General features: G+C 44.6%; 1 protein-coding gene across 2 annotated transcripts in view; it reads left to right on the top strand.

The window, feature by feature from the left end:
• LOC139530770 (formin-like) overlaps positions 1-14,619 on the top strand; it is a 156,815-nt gene that overhangs the window by 63,395 nt on the left and 78,801 nt on the right. For both annotated transcript variants that reach the window (XM_071327451.1, XM_071327453.1), the window contains exons 9-14: positions 2,790-2,851; positions 3,500-3,588; positions 4,796-4,925; positions 5,006-5,152; positions 5,232-5,291; positions 5,393-5,513. In XM_071327451.1, the coding sequence (XP_071183552.1) occupies positions 2,790-2,851; positions 3,500-3,588; positions 4,796-4,925; positions 5,006-5,152; positions 5,232-5,291; positions 5,393-5,513 (609 nt within the window). The remainder of the gene's footprint in view (positions 1-2,789; positions 2,852-3,499; positions 3,589-4,795; positions 4,926-5,005; positions 5,153-5,231; positions 5,292-5,392; positions 5,514-14,619) is intronic.

Raw genomic sequence — 14,619 nt, 5'->3', positions numbered from 1 at the left:
CATTTTTTTTGTTCTCTCTCCTCTTTTTGTCGGGGTCGAGGTAAAGAACCCCCAATAAAAGAGCCTGCTCTCTCCCAGCATGAGCCTGCTTCCTACAGCCTTAATGGGAGGTGTAGGTGAAATGGACAATTTGAATCTGACAATTCAGCAGAGTGGCCTAATAAGCACTTCTAAGGGCCCTGGTCCCTGGCCTCACCTGCTTGCCTGCTCTTTGTTGGCAAATTAAAAGGACATGGGACATGTAATGTAATTACATCCACTAGGGAGGGGGGAGACAAGGGAGGGGGGCTCTGGTTACCCAGTGCAGGGAGAGGGGAGAGAGGGGGCCGACGGAGGGCCTGATCCTGGCTGGGGGACCTCCTGGGCCACCGCAGTTCAAGGCAGAGGGGAGGTTCCCCCACACCTCACCACACACACCACACACCCTGAGCGATGAGTGAGAAGTGGAGGGAAAGGGAGTGAGGCTGCGACGGGGTTCCTTTGATCTCCCGGTGTGGAGAGATATCCAGGCCCTGGCCCCCTTGGCTCAGAGCACTGTGCTGCACTGCGGCCTTCCTTTGGTGTGTGATTGACGGTTGCATGGCGGGCGTGCTGAGGCCTTGAGTAATCCACTCTAATAAGAGGTAGGAAATGGCCACCATCTCCAGCCTGCTCTCCAGCCTGCTGCTCTCCACTCTGATCCAGCCTCCAGGGCTGCTCTACTGCCCCAGCTGGTCGTAGGGGCTTGTGGAAGCTGTGGACGTCAGTGGAAGAATGCTTGGATTCTGGGACGCAGATCTTTTTCTTCTGATTTGGAGGCCTTGTGTGGAGATAGAAGGTGACATGTCATAATGAATCCAGGGTGTCGCTATATACAGTACAGTCTTGTGCTTCTGGCTTGACTTCACTGGTGCTCTTTGCTAGTCATGTGACTGAGACATGACGCAGCTACAGTGGTGTGGAGAGGGTCTTGTTTCCACTCACACTGGGTCTGTTCTAGGCTGATCTGAGAGCAGGTGTCGCTCTGCAGTCTGCAACTGACAGCACACAGATCCATATCAGCTATGAGACAAGGAGCCATCCCTCCCAGTCTGCTCCCTCCTATGATCTCTCCTTTCCTCCCTGACCTGCACCCAGCCATAAAGCCGTGACTCCTCTCTCTGAGACACTGAGCAGAGCTCTCCATCTCTTACTTTTTCTCTCACACTCTCTTTCTCTTTTGCTGATAAGAGACGTACTTTCTCTTTTTCTCTCCTCTCTCTCTCTCTCTCTCTCTCTCCCCCCTCCTCTCTCTATGCAGCCCCCCTTTAGAGATCATTACTGGAGACTGTGGTGGTTCTGGCTACAGGTCCTGGGGTTAAACAGTTACAGGCTCTCTCCTGTGACCCGTGGCCTATAGGCTTAGTCCTCTGTATGTCGGCCTGAGAGGAGAGCCCCCGTGTGAGGTGGGCTCTGGGCACTGCTTTGCTCTGCTCTGACACCCCAGCTGCCCTGTCCTGCCTGACCACACTCCCAGATAGCCCACCACTCCCTAATACTCTCATTCACTCACTTTAAAGTGATAGTTCACTCCAAAATCAAAGTTTGTCAGACATGTCAGACCTCAAAAGTTGTCTAATGTTAAATGACTTAACAAAATAATAGACATGAGTATTATGTATTTAAAGTAGATAGTTAACCCTCCTGCTGTGTTTTGGTCGAATTGGACCGATTTACAAGTTTTCTCTCTGAAAAATGTAGTTCATTTAATCTGACTGTCATAAGGTTCCATGACTTTGTCCACACAGGGCATCTGAACACACAAAATACATTTTGATGATTCTCATAAAATTTTGGGTGTTTTATTTACCATTTGTACACCTGTGGTGTTCCCAGTCAAAAATGACCAGTCATTACAAATGAATGGGTGAGACTATAATTAGTGTATAAAATTGAGTTCAGGCACATGCCCATTCATCAGATGGACACACTTCCTCTCCCAGACCCCCACATGCATGTGTGTTTGAACACACACACACACCTCACTCCCCTTCTTGGCTTCCATGGCCACCTGCACAGGAACCTTTCCCCAATAGAATCTTTCCCCCACAGGAACCACGCCTGTTGGCATTCTCACAAACAATTGCAACATAGTTTCAATAATATATAGAACTTTTCTCGCAGCTCTGGTATATAAAGCTTTTTTGAGGCCTTGAGGCTCACAATTCAATCTGTGGCAGCACAATGACCAGACAATATACTGTATGTGAGGCTCTTGATCATATCTTTGATCATGACATTGGTGTATTCTGTGTATTCTGTGATAAATAGCACAATATGTTTCATCTGAGTATTTGTTATAGTCAAAATAATCCATACATTATGCTTTTTTTACTCAAAAACAAGTTGTATGAGCTCAGGTCAATGAGGCCTACAGGCCATAAATAGCAAATAGAAGTTCAAAACTTGTAATGTTCACAAGAACGTAAGTTGGTAAAAACATCTAACACAACATTAGGTGATAATATATGTATTTTTATGGATTCATAATCAGCTATAATGGGGCGGTCGTTTTGGACCGGGAACACAGAATTCATTAACATGAAACGAACACAACAGGGGCGTGAAGATGATCTGTGATGTGTATGTTAGCATCTGAAATATGCTAGTGTTTAGTTGCTATCCAATCCTTTTGTACATAGCATGTCTATGCATTTAACCTCTCTGACAAGTTGGGCTCCAAACCCAGGAAGCAATTGAGACAGCATGCTTGCCCAACATATTTCATCTTTATAAGAGAATGCCTCTAATAAGTGAATGTACTGTTCCAGCTGTTTTGACTGTGGATAACTCTGTGGTGGACTTGGAGACCATCGAGGCTTTATATGAAAATGTGAGTATTCAGAAGTGTGTTGTAAAGTCATCCAACAGCATGAGAGAAATGTGAGATGCCAAACTCCTTTTTAAAGGTCCAAGGCAGCTGTTTTTATCACAATATCAAATAATTTATAGTAACAATTAAGTTCCTTACTGTGATTGTTTTCAATTAAAATGGTCAAAAATAATTCTGCAATGACTGTCTGTGAGTGGTCTGAGTAGGGAGGGGAAATCTGAAAATTAGATCTTATTGGCAGAGAGGTTTGAACTCTCTTTCTAATTGGTCTATTAACTAATTTACCACCAAAACAGGCAACAATTTCCTGTCGTCTTTTCAAACAGCTCTTACACGAAAAGGGCATTATCCTCATGTTCACCATTTCATACTATTATTCCAACTTCATAGTGTGGAAATATATATAAAACACAGGAAAATCACGTTTTTCACCAGACTGGGCCATTAAGTATTTTTCTCCGCATGCTTTTGTTAAACTACACCAGTGCTCCATAACATCTGCTAGCCTACAGCTCATTTCTCAGTGATGTCACACTCAACATTTGTCTATTGCTATTCTGTCTTGTTTTGCGTTGACTATGTCTAAATCGTTCATTGTTACAGCTTTAATGTTGTCCTCTAACCTGTCCTGTTTGTGTGTGATCACAGAGGGCCACTAGTGACGAGCTGGAGAAGATCAAAAAACACTATGAAACATCCAAGGAGGATGAGGTGAAGCTACTGGACAAGCCTGAACAGTATGAGTACTTCTCCAGCACCCAAGGGTTCAGGGAGATGGGTAGTAGAACACTGGACCCTGACTTCTACTGCAGTCAGAGAACTACAACCTCATACACACAGAAAGCCATCCCCTCCTGTGAATTCAACACGTCAACACAATTTCAGAGGCTACTTTGATTTTGGCTGAGAGTTTTTTTTAGAAAGGCATCATGTGGTTTCTAATGTGTACAGCCAGAGACAAACAGTTTGATTATGAAACACTTTGGTCTTTGGTAGCCTGAGGCTCACTCGGCATATCGAGTGGTTCTTTAGAGCCAAACCATTATAGGGAGATATTTAACATAAACATAACTTAGAAAAGGTGGCATCAATTTTGTGTTTATTTCTCTTTTAATAAGTAAATAAACCAAGCTCCTTATTGTTACTCAGACTGTAAATATTTGTTCCTGGTCTATTTGCAACCTCCATGATCTGAAAGCTCCATAGCTGTCTGACTGACTCGAAACACGTGCATGTTTGCGTGTGTGTTGCATGTTTGTGTGTCTTACTCAGTGTGTGTGTGTGTGTGTGTGTGTGTGTGTGTGTGTGTGTGTGTGTGTGTGTGTGTGTGTGTGTGTGTGTGTGTGTGTGTGTGTGTGTGTGTGTGTGTGTGTGTGTGTGTGTGTGTGTGTGTGTGTGTGTGTGTGTGTGTGTGTGTGTGTGTGTGTGTGTGTGTGTGTGTGTGTGTGTGTGTGCGTGCGTGCGTGCTTGTGTCCACACGTGTGTCTCTGAGTGAACAAGAGAGTTAGACGGCTGCTGGCTCTCAGAGAGGCGTCTCTCCCATGGGGGTTAAACGTAGCTGGCCTGTTAATGACTTGTCACTGTGGGGTTGAGGGCCATGTTTGAACAGAGCTGTCACTAGACTGTGAGTCATACCCACTCAGTGTCTGCCTCCATCAGCAGCCTGATCCCACAGGATATTACTGCTCTCCTCGGATATGTCCCTGTTTACATGAGTCGGCCTGATGCTCCCTTTGATCAATCAGCGCTTTGGCCCTCCTTCAGTTGACCCTGGACCTATCAAACTATCAGAGCAGGACGACTCATGACTATCAGCTGCTAGTTAAAAGCCATACTGACTCAGCCGTGTGTGTGTGGAAGCAGCGCAGCCAAGGATTAAAAATAGTTCTTCCTGTTGGACATTTTGTTTAATTTTGTCATAACACATTATTTCCTCTTGTGCAGGTTCTTGTATGAACTCTCCCAGATTCCAGACTTCTCTGGCCGGTCCCACTGCATCATATTCCAGTCTATCTTCCTCGACTCCATGTCCTCCATCCACCGCAAAGTAGAAATAGTCTCCACCGTGAGCAAAGTAAGACTGGACATGACTTCAATCTTGGTTTGTTATTGTATGAGCTTATAACATGCTGACCGTGTATGTGTGTGTGTCAGGATCTGCTAGACTGTAGCAGTGTGAAGGATGTGATGGGGCTGGTCCTAGCCTTTGGGAACTACATGAACGGAGGCAACAGGACGCGAGGTCAAGCTGATGGCTTTGGTCTGGAGATCCTGCCCAAACTGAAGGACGTCAAGAGCAGGGTACACTCATCATACATGAACACGTATTATACTGGTTTTATCTACAGTATACTTCCTATCTGACCTTTGTATCTTTTAGGACAATCGTATCAGTCTGGTGGATTATGTGGTTGCATACTATCTGCGCAATTTCGACGAGGTACAATATTTATGAACACATTATCTACAATGGACTAAAAGCTAACGACTTCTGGTTTTTCCTCATGTTTTGTCATTTATGGGTTGTTTGTTGGTTTACAGTACGCAGGAACAGACAAGAGTGCATTCCCACTTCCTGAACCACAGGATTTCTTCCTGGCCGCTCAGGTCAAGTTTGAAGACCTCACAAAGGACATGAGGAAGCTGAAGAGAGACCTGACTGGTAAGATGTGTTATTTCACTCTTTTATAATCAACTCCCAGAACACCACCAGGCATGCAGAGAGGCATCCTGACCTATATGTAGTAGGATCCTTATTGTAGATTCTGTCTTCTCCCGTGTTTCAGGGTAGATTCAGGATCTCAGACGCTCTGAAGCACCTTTTCCTTAACAGGCATGACATCATCACTCCTGAATATCCCCCAGCCCTGAACATGCTCTCTGCTCTTATGTGAGAACTGTCAGTGTCTTCATATTGGCCAAAGCAAGACTATCTCTCTGAAACGTTTACAGATGATACGAAAGCCGGGTGGGAATGCAGTAAACGTGCAACACTCTCATGGGTAACGTGTTCATGTGGCTGGTATCAGGGGCTCGTTGCTCGCCGGCATGGTCTGCCCAGTGCGCCAGGCAGCTAGTCAGTAAACGAGCAACACTCTCATGAGAAACGTGTTCATGTGGCTGGTATCAGGGGCTCGCTGGCATGGTCCGCCCAGTTCGCCAGGCAGCTAGTCAGTTAGCCAGGGACTCAGCCAGCCAGCCAGTCAGTCAGTGGTCCGCTGGGCCATCCGGGGGTTAAAGGCATGGCACCCCCAGCGCCCTGGTGTCTGTGATTATTTAAATCAACCAATAATATGGCATATGAAAGCAATTAGATATGCTCTCCACTCTCCCCTCCTAGTGCAGATTGCTGTTAAACCCTGATCCTCTCTGACCTGGGGGAAAATACTAAGAGTCTACAAAAGAGCCCCAGACCCACCTCAAGCTGTCACTCATTTATTAGGAAAAATGGAAGACTTAAACACAATAAATGTAACATAAGGGCCCTCTTATTTGATCTCTACTGCAGGAAAAAAAATGTTACAGTCTCACCCGGGAGTCCTCGGGGTATTGGCAGGGAGCAGTGAGCGTGAATTCTCAGTGTTTGGTGAGGTCCACCTATGACTCCCATTTTTATCCTCCCCGCCAGCCGCCAGGAATAAATATTTATGCTGCACTATTATAAACCACCCTAAAGAAACCAAATGGTATTAATTATATCAGATGACTTCCATTCACATCTTAATTGTGTCTAACACATTGTAGAGAGTGTACTGCTGAAAGGAGAGGAGATTAGCAGGGCTGGGGAGCCTCATGATGACTCCTGTTTTGCCCTCCTCTTTGATGCCTTGGTAAGGTTCAGGGATGTTCAGGCTATATATTTCTCTCTCCATATCGCTCTTCCCCAGAGTGAGGCTCTCCTAAGTAGCCAAGCAGATGTATGTATGTGCGTGTCTGGTCCGAGACGATGCACGGGAGCAGGTCAGACTCCATGGCCTGGTGGCTGCCCTCTCCTCCACTCCACTGTGCAGAAACATGATCCTCATTTGATCTGCCTTCCTGTTTGGGCAGGAGGTGATGACCTCTCTCTGGGTCTCTTTCTGGGGATGGGGGGGAATGCTAGGATCCATCCACCCCTTCTCTCCTGCACAAGGAGCAATGCTACTGTAGACTAATACCTGCATGTTGCACTGTGTTTTCTCTAGTGTCTTCTGAGGCTTTCAGTTATATGTGTCCACAGAGGTGTCTGTCCCTTTCTATCAGTCCAGAGAGGTGCCTGTCCCTTTCTTAGTGTCCACAGAGGTGCCTGTCCCTTTCTATCAGTCCAGAGAGGTGCCTGTCCCTTTCTTAGTGTCCACAGAGGTGCCTGTCCCTTTCTATCAGTCCAGAGAGGTGCCTGTCCCTTTCTATCAGTCCAGAGAGGTGCCTGTCCCTTTCTTAGTGTCCACAGAGTTTCCTGTCCCTTTCTATGTGTCCACAGAGGTGCCTGTCCCTTTCTATGTGTCCACAGAGGTGCCTGTCCCTTTCTATCAGTCCAGAGAGGTGCCTGTCCCTTTCTTAGTGTCCACAGAGTTTCCTGTCTCTTTCTATGTGTCCACAGAGGTGCCTGTCCCTTTCTATGTGTCCACAGAGGTGCCTGTCCCTTTCTATGTGTCCAGAGAGGTGCCTGTCCCTTTGGGGGCTACAGTACATGTAGATGTTCCTGGAGAGTATCCTTAGTTCACCCAGTCCCAAGGATTTATGTGGGGACAGAGAGGGACCTTTCCTCCCATCAGGGCTAGCGGAGGCCACGGCCACGTAAAGCTCTCTTTAACTGCTGGGTAATTGGGGTGGACAGTGAGGCAAGGACGCTACTGAATGAAATAGTATCAAATAAAATAGAACAGTCAGAGCTCATTTGCTGCCCAGGGGAGTTTAGTGTTTCACAGAAGGCCTGTGAGGGGTTAGGCATTCATCACCATGGCAAATCAGACAGTGTCTTTACTTTAAATGCCCCTTAATGTCAGGTCGAGGCAAGGCCTTTACCCTGAAGCCTGTTTTACGACAGAGGCTCCGGTTGGAATTCCATGTGTGGAGTCGTTGGGGTAGAGTACTGCCACCTCTCCTCCCCACATAACAGTTAAATATAGTCTCCTCAGCTTGCTGAAAGAAAGGCGCAAGATGCAGGGAACATGCAGAGGGTAGAGAATACATATTTTGTTTTTTAAAAAAGGGGGTAGGTAATCTATTAAATTACTACATTTAGAATTTAAGTCTATCAAATAACATTACCTGCATCATTTCTAATCCCCCTCTCCCCTGGTTGGAGCACTTGGTGGAAAATATTACAATTAGTCAAAACTTTGGACACACATACTCATTCCAGGGTTTTTCTTTATTTTTACTATTTTCTACATTGTAGAATAATAGTGAAGACATCAAAACTATGAAATAACACACATAGAATCATGGAGTAACCAAAAAATGTTAAACAAATCAAAATATATTTTATATTTGAGATTCTTCAAAGTAGCCACCCTTTGCCTTGATGACAGGTTTGCACACTCTTTGCATTCTCTCAACCAGCTTCATGATGAATGCTTTTCCAGCAGTCTTGAAGGAGTTCCCACATATGCTGAGCACTTGTTGGTTGCTTTTCCTTCACTCTGCAGTCCAACTCTTCCCAAACCATCTCCATTGGGTTGAGGTTGGGTGATTGTGGAGGCCAGGTCATCTGATGCAGCACTCCATAACGCTCCTTCTTGGTCAGATAGCCCTTACACAGCCTGGAGGTGTGTTGGGTCATTGTCCTTTTGAAAAACAAATGATAGTCTACCTCGGACATTGCATTATTTTGTTTTTTATGTGTTATTTCTTACATTATTAGCCCAGGAAATGTTTTGTGTTATTACATAAACTCTGGAATAACTTCTGGATATAGCTTCCGAGTATATTACTCGCTAATGTTCAGTCTCTGGATATTAAAGTTGACGAGCTCAGGGCAAGGATTTCCTTCCAGAGAGACATCAGGGATTGTAACATACTCTGTTTCACAGAAACATCTGAACGTCTGAGTCCGTTCAGCCAGTTGGTTTCTCAGTTAATCGCACAGACAGGAATAAATATCTCTCTGGGAAGAAGAAGGGTGGGGGTGTATGTTTCATGATTAATTGCTCATGGTGTTGTGATAACATACAGGAACTCAAGTCCTTTTGTTCACCCGACCTGGAATACCTCACAATCAAATAATTATCTTCGGTTATAGTCACAGCCGTGTATATTCCCCCTCAAGCCGATACCACGACGGCCCTCAAAGAACTTCACTGGACTTTATGCAAAATGGAAACCACATATCTTGAGGCGGCATTTATTGTAGCTGGGGATTTTAACAAAGCAAATTTGAGGAAAACATTACCAATGTTTTATCAACACATTGACTGTAGTACTCACTCTGCTAAAACACTTGACCACTGCTACTCCAACTTCCAGGATGCCTACAAGGCCCTCCCCCGCCCTCCCTTCGGCAAATCTGAACACGACTCGATTTTGCTCCTCCCTTCCTATAGGCAGAAACTCAAACTGGAAGTACCCGTGCTAAGGACTATTCAACGCTGGTCTGACCAATCGGAATCCACACTTCAAGATTGTTTTGGTCACGCGAACTGGGATATGTTCCGGGTAGCCTCCGAGAACAACATAGACGAATATACTGACACAGTCACTGAGTTTATCAGGAAGTGTATAGGAGATGTTTTACCCAATGTGACTATTAAAACCTACCCTAACCAGAAACCGTGGATAGATGGCAGCATTCATGCAAAACTGAAAGTGCGAACCATCGCATTTAACCATGGCAAGGTGACTGGGAATATGGCTGAATACAAACAGTGTAGTTATTCCCTCCGTAAGGCAATCAAACAGGCAAAACGGCAGTTTAGAGACAAAGTGGAGTCGCAATTCAACGGCTCAGACACGAGACGTATGTGGCAGGGTCTACAGACAATCACGGACTATAAAGGGAAAAGCAGCCACGTGGCGACACCGACATCGTGTTTCATGCTAAACACCTTCTTCGCCCGTTTTGAGGATAACACAGTGCCACCGACGCGGCCCGCTACCAAGGACTGTGGGCTCTCCTTCTCCATGGCCGACGTGAGTAAGACATTTAAGCGTGTTAAGCTGCCAGCCCAGACGGCATCCCTAGCCGCGTCCTCAGAGCATTCGCAGACCAGCTGGCTGGAGTGTTTATGGACATATTCAATCTCTCCCTACTCTAGTCTGTTGTCCCCACATGCTTCAAGATGTCCACCATTGTTCCTGTACCCAAGAAAGCAAAGGTAACGGAACTAAATGACTATCGCGCAAGGCACTCACTTCTGTCATCATGAAGTGCTTTGAGAGACTAGTAAAGGATCATATCCCCTCTACCTTACCTGTCACGCTAGACCCATTTCAATTTGCTTACCGCCTCAACAGACCAACACCATTGTACCCTTCAAGCTCATCATTAAGCTTGAGTCCCTAGGTCTGAACCCCGTCCTGTGCAACTGGGGCCTGGACTTCCTGACGGGCCGCACCCAGGTGGTGAAGGTAGGAACAACACCTCCACTTCGCTGATCCTCAACACTTGGGCCCCACAAGGATGCGTGCTGTACTCCCTGTTCACCCATGACTGCGTGGCCACGCACGCCTCCAACTCAATCATCAAGTTTGCAGATGACACAACAGTAGCAGGCCTGATTTCCAACAATGACGAGACAGCCTACAGGGAGGAGGTGAGGGCCCTGGGTGCCAGGAAAATAACCTCTCACCCAACATCAACAAAACAAAGGAGCTGATTGTGGACTTCAGGAAACAGCAGAGGGAGCAAATCAAGTCAAATCAAATCAAATTTTATTTGTCACATACACATGGTTAGCAGATGTTAATGCGAGTGTAGCGAAATGCTTGTGCTTCTAGTTCCGACAATGCAGTAATAACCAACAAGTAATCTAACCTAACAATTCCACAACTACTACCTTATACACACAAGTGTAAAGGGATAAAGAATATGTACATAAAGATATATGAATGAGTGATGGTACAGAACGGCATAGGCAAGATGCAGTAGATGGTATAGAGTACAGTATATACATATGAGATGAGTAATGTAGGGTATGTAAACATAAAGTGGCATAGTTTAAAGTGGCTAGTGATACATGTATTACATAAAGATGGCAAGATGCAGTAGATGATATAGAGTACAGTATATACATAAACATATGAGATGAGTAATGTAGGGTATGTAAACATTATATTAAGTGGCATTGTTTAAAGTGGCTAGTGGTACATTTTTACATAATTTCCATCAATTCCCATTATTAAAGTGGCTGGAGTTGAGTCAGTATGTTGGCAGCGGCCGCTAAATGTTAGTGGTGGCTGTTTAACAGTCTGATGGCCTTGAGATAGAAGCTGTTTTTCAGCACCCCCTATCCCTGTCGACGGGACCGCACTGGAGAAGGTGGAAAGCTTCAAGTTCCTCAGCGTACACATCACTGACAAACTGAAATGGCTTGGCAGCTAAAATCCTCACAAACTTTTACAGATTGCCAATAGAGAGCTTTCTGTCGGACTGTATCACCGCCTGGTATGGCAACTACACCTCCCACAACCGCAGGGCAATCCAGAGGGTGGTGTGGTCTGCCCAATGCATAATCGGGGGCAAACTACCTGCCCTCCAGGACACCTATAGCACCCGTTGTCACAGGAAGGCCAAAAAGATCATCAAGGACAACAACCACTGTGAGCCACGCCTGTTCACACCGCTATCATCCAGAAGGCAGGGTCAGTACAGCTGCATCAAAGCTGGGACCGAGAGACTGAAAACAGCTTCTATCTCAAGGCCATCAGACCATTAAATAGCCATTACTAGCACATTAGAGGCTGCTGCCCTATACATAGACTTGAAATCACTGGCCACTTTAATAATTGGAACACTAGTCACTTTAATAATGTTTACATGTTTTGCATTACTCATCTCATATGTATATACTGTATTCTGTCCTATTCTACTGTATCTTAGTCTATGCTGCTCTGACATTGCTCATCCAAATATTTATATGCTCTTAATTCCATTCCTTTACTTTAGATTGTGTGTATTGTTAGATATTACTTGTTAGATATTACTGCACTGTTGGAACTAGAAACACAAGCAATTTGCTATACCCGCAATAACATTTGCTAAACACATGTATGTGACAAATACATTTGATTTGATTTGATTAGCTCGTGTTTCTTGGCCCAAGCAAATCTCTTATTCTTATTGGTGTCCTTTAGTAGTGGTTTCTTTGCAGCAATTTGAACTTAAAACCTGTTATGGACAGGGGGCGGTGTTTCCACTTTGAACGAATTGCGTACCCAAACGGAATTTCCTCCTACTCTGCCCCAGAAGGTAATACATGCATATTATTATTACTATTGTATAGGAAACACTCTGAAGTTTCTAAAACTGTTTGAATTATGTCTGTAAGTAGAACAGAACTCATTTGGCAGACAAAAACCTGAGAAGACTTCCACACAGGAAGTGAGAACTCGATTTTCAAAACAGTGCCAAATGATACCCATTCTAGTTATGGAAAAGCAAACACTTCCTAGGGCTTCCACTAGATGTCACCGTCTTTAGATTTTAGTCTTATGATTCTACTATAAAGGAGGGGCTCATAGGAGCTATTTTAGTAAGTGGTCGTCAGAAATCTCAGTCTCGTTTTGCGCGCGAGCAAGAGAGAGCGCTCGTTCCAATGCTCTTTCTTCAGACAATGAAATTCTCAGTTTGGATCCTGATTGATGATTAATGTAAAACACATACTAAATATGGATTGCAAACATCATTTGACCTGTTTCTATGACCTGTAACGGAACTTTTTGAGTTTTTGTCTGGAGGGATTGTTCGTGCGTCATGAAAATGGATTCGTGGGCTGAACATGCTAACAACAAGTGGCTAAATGATGGGCTTTATGGAACTTTTCAGTCATTTCTGTCGAACTGGGAATCCTGGAAGTGCCTTCTGATGAAGTTATTCGAAGGTAAGTGCATATTTATAGTGTTTTTGTAGCTTCTGTTGACGCCAAAATGGCGACTATTTCTTTGGCTGGATTGTGCTCTGAGCGCCGTTCTCAGATAATTATTTTTCCGTAAAGTTTATTTTGAAATCTGACAGCGGTTGCATAGAGGATAAGTTTATCTTTAATTTTGTGAATAACACTTGCATCTTTTATCAATGTTTATTATGAGTATTTCTGCAAAATGACCGGATGTTTTGGAATCAAAACATTACTGCACGTAACGCGCCAATGTAAACTGAGATTTGTTTTAACATATATATGCACATTATCGAACAAAACACACAATACATGTATAACATGATGTCCTATGACTGTCATCTGATGAAGATAATCGAAGGTTAGTGATTCATTTTAACTATATTTCTGCTTTTTCTAACTCCTATTGTTGGCTGAAAAGATGGCTGTGTGTGTTTTTGACTTGGCTCTGACCTAACATAATCATATGTTGTGCTTTCACTGTAAATCATTTTTTAAATCGGACACCATGGGTAGATTAACAAGATGTTTATCTTTCATTTGCTGTATTGGACTTGTTAATGTGTGAAAGTTAAATATTTCAAAAAATATATTTTTGAATTTCACGCGCTGCCTTTTCAGTGGAATGTTGTGGGTGTTCCGCTAGCGGAACCCCGGGGCTAGAAAGGATAAAGGCCTGATTCAAGCAGTCTTCTCTGAACAGTTGATGTTGAGATGTGTCTGTCACTTGAACTCTGTGAAGCATTTATTTGGGCTGCAATCTGAGGTGCAGTTAACTCTAATGAACTTATCCTCTGTAGCAGAGGTAACTCTGGGTCTTCCTTTCCTGTGGCGGTCCTCATGCGAAACAGTTTCATTTTAGCTCTTGATGGTTTTTGCGACTGCACTTGAAGAAACTGTCAAAGTTTTTGAAATTTTCCGGATTGACTGACCTTCATGTCTTAAAATAATGATGGACTGTCATTTCTCTTTGCTTATTTGAGCTGTTCTTGCCATAATATGGACTTGGTATTTTACCAAATAGGGCTATCTTCTGTATACAACCCCTACCTTGTCACAACACAACTGACTAGCTCAAACGCATTAATAAGAAGGAAAGAAATTCCAGGCCTCCCGAGTGGGGCAGTGGTCTAAGGCACTGCATCACAGTGCTAGCTGTGCCACTAGAGATTCTGTGTTCGAGTCCAGGCTCTGTCACAGCCGGCCGCGACCGGGAGACCCATGGGTTGGGTCACAATTGGCCCAGCGTCGTCCGGGTTAGGGGAGGGTTTGGCCGGCAGGGATGTCCTTGTCCCATCGCGCACTAGCGACTCCTGTTGCGGGCCAGGTACAGTGCACGCTGACACGGTGGCCAGGTGTACAGTGTTTCCTCCGACACATTGGTGCAGCTGGCTTCCTTGTTAAGTGGGCATTGTGTCAAGAAGCAGTGCGGCTTGGTTGGGTTGTGTTTCGGAGGACGTATGGCTCTCGACCTTCACCTCTCCAGAGTCCGTACAGGAGTTGCAGTGATGAGACTGTAACTACCCACTTGATACCACGAAATTGGGGAGATAAAGTTTTTTTTTTTTTTTTTATTAAAGGAGGGAAAGAAATTCCACAAATTAACTTTTAACAAGGCACACCTGTTAATTGAAATGGATTCCAAGTGACTACCTCATGAAGCTGGTTGAGAGAATGCCAAGGGTGCACAAAGCTGTCGTCAAGGCAAAGGGTGGCTATTTGAAGAATCTAAAA

The sequence above is a fragment of the Salvelinus alpinus genome, chromosome 9, assembly GCF_045679555.1.
Source record: "Salvelinus alpinus chromosome 9, SLU_Salpinus.1, whole genome shotgun sequence".
In the NCBI taxonomy this organism is placed as follows: domain Eukaryota; kingdom Metazoa; phylum Chordata; class Actinopteri; order Salmoniformes; family Salmonidae; genus Salvelinus; species Salvelinus alpinus.
The sequence above is the reverse complement of the archived record's forward strand: the minus strand, read 5'-3'. Positions and strand labels throughout refer to the sequence as shown.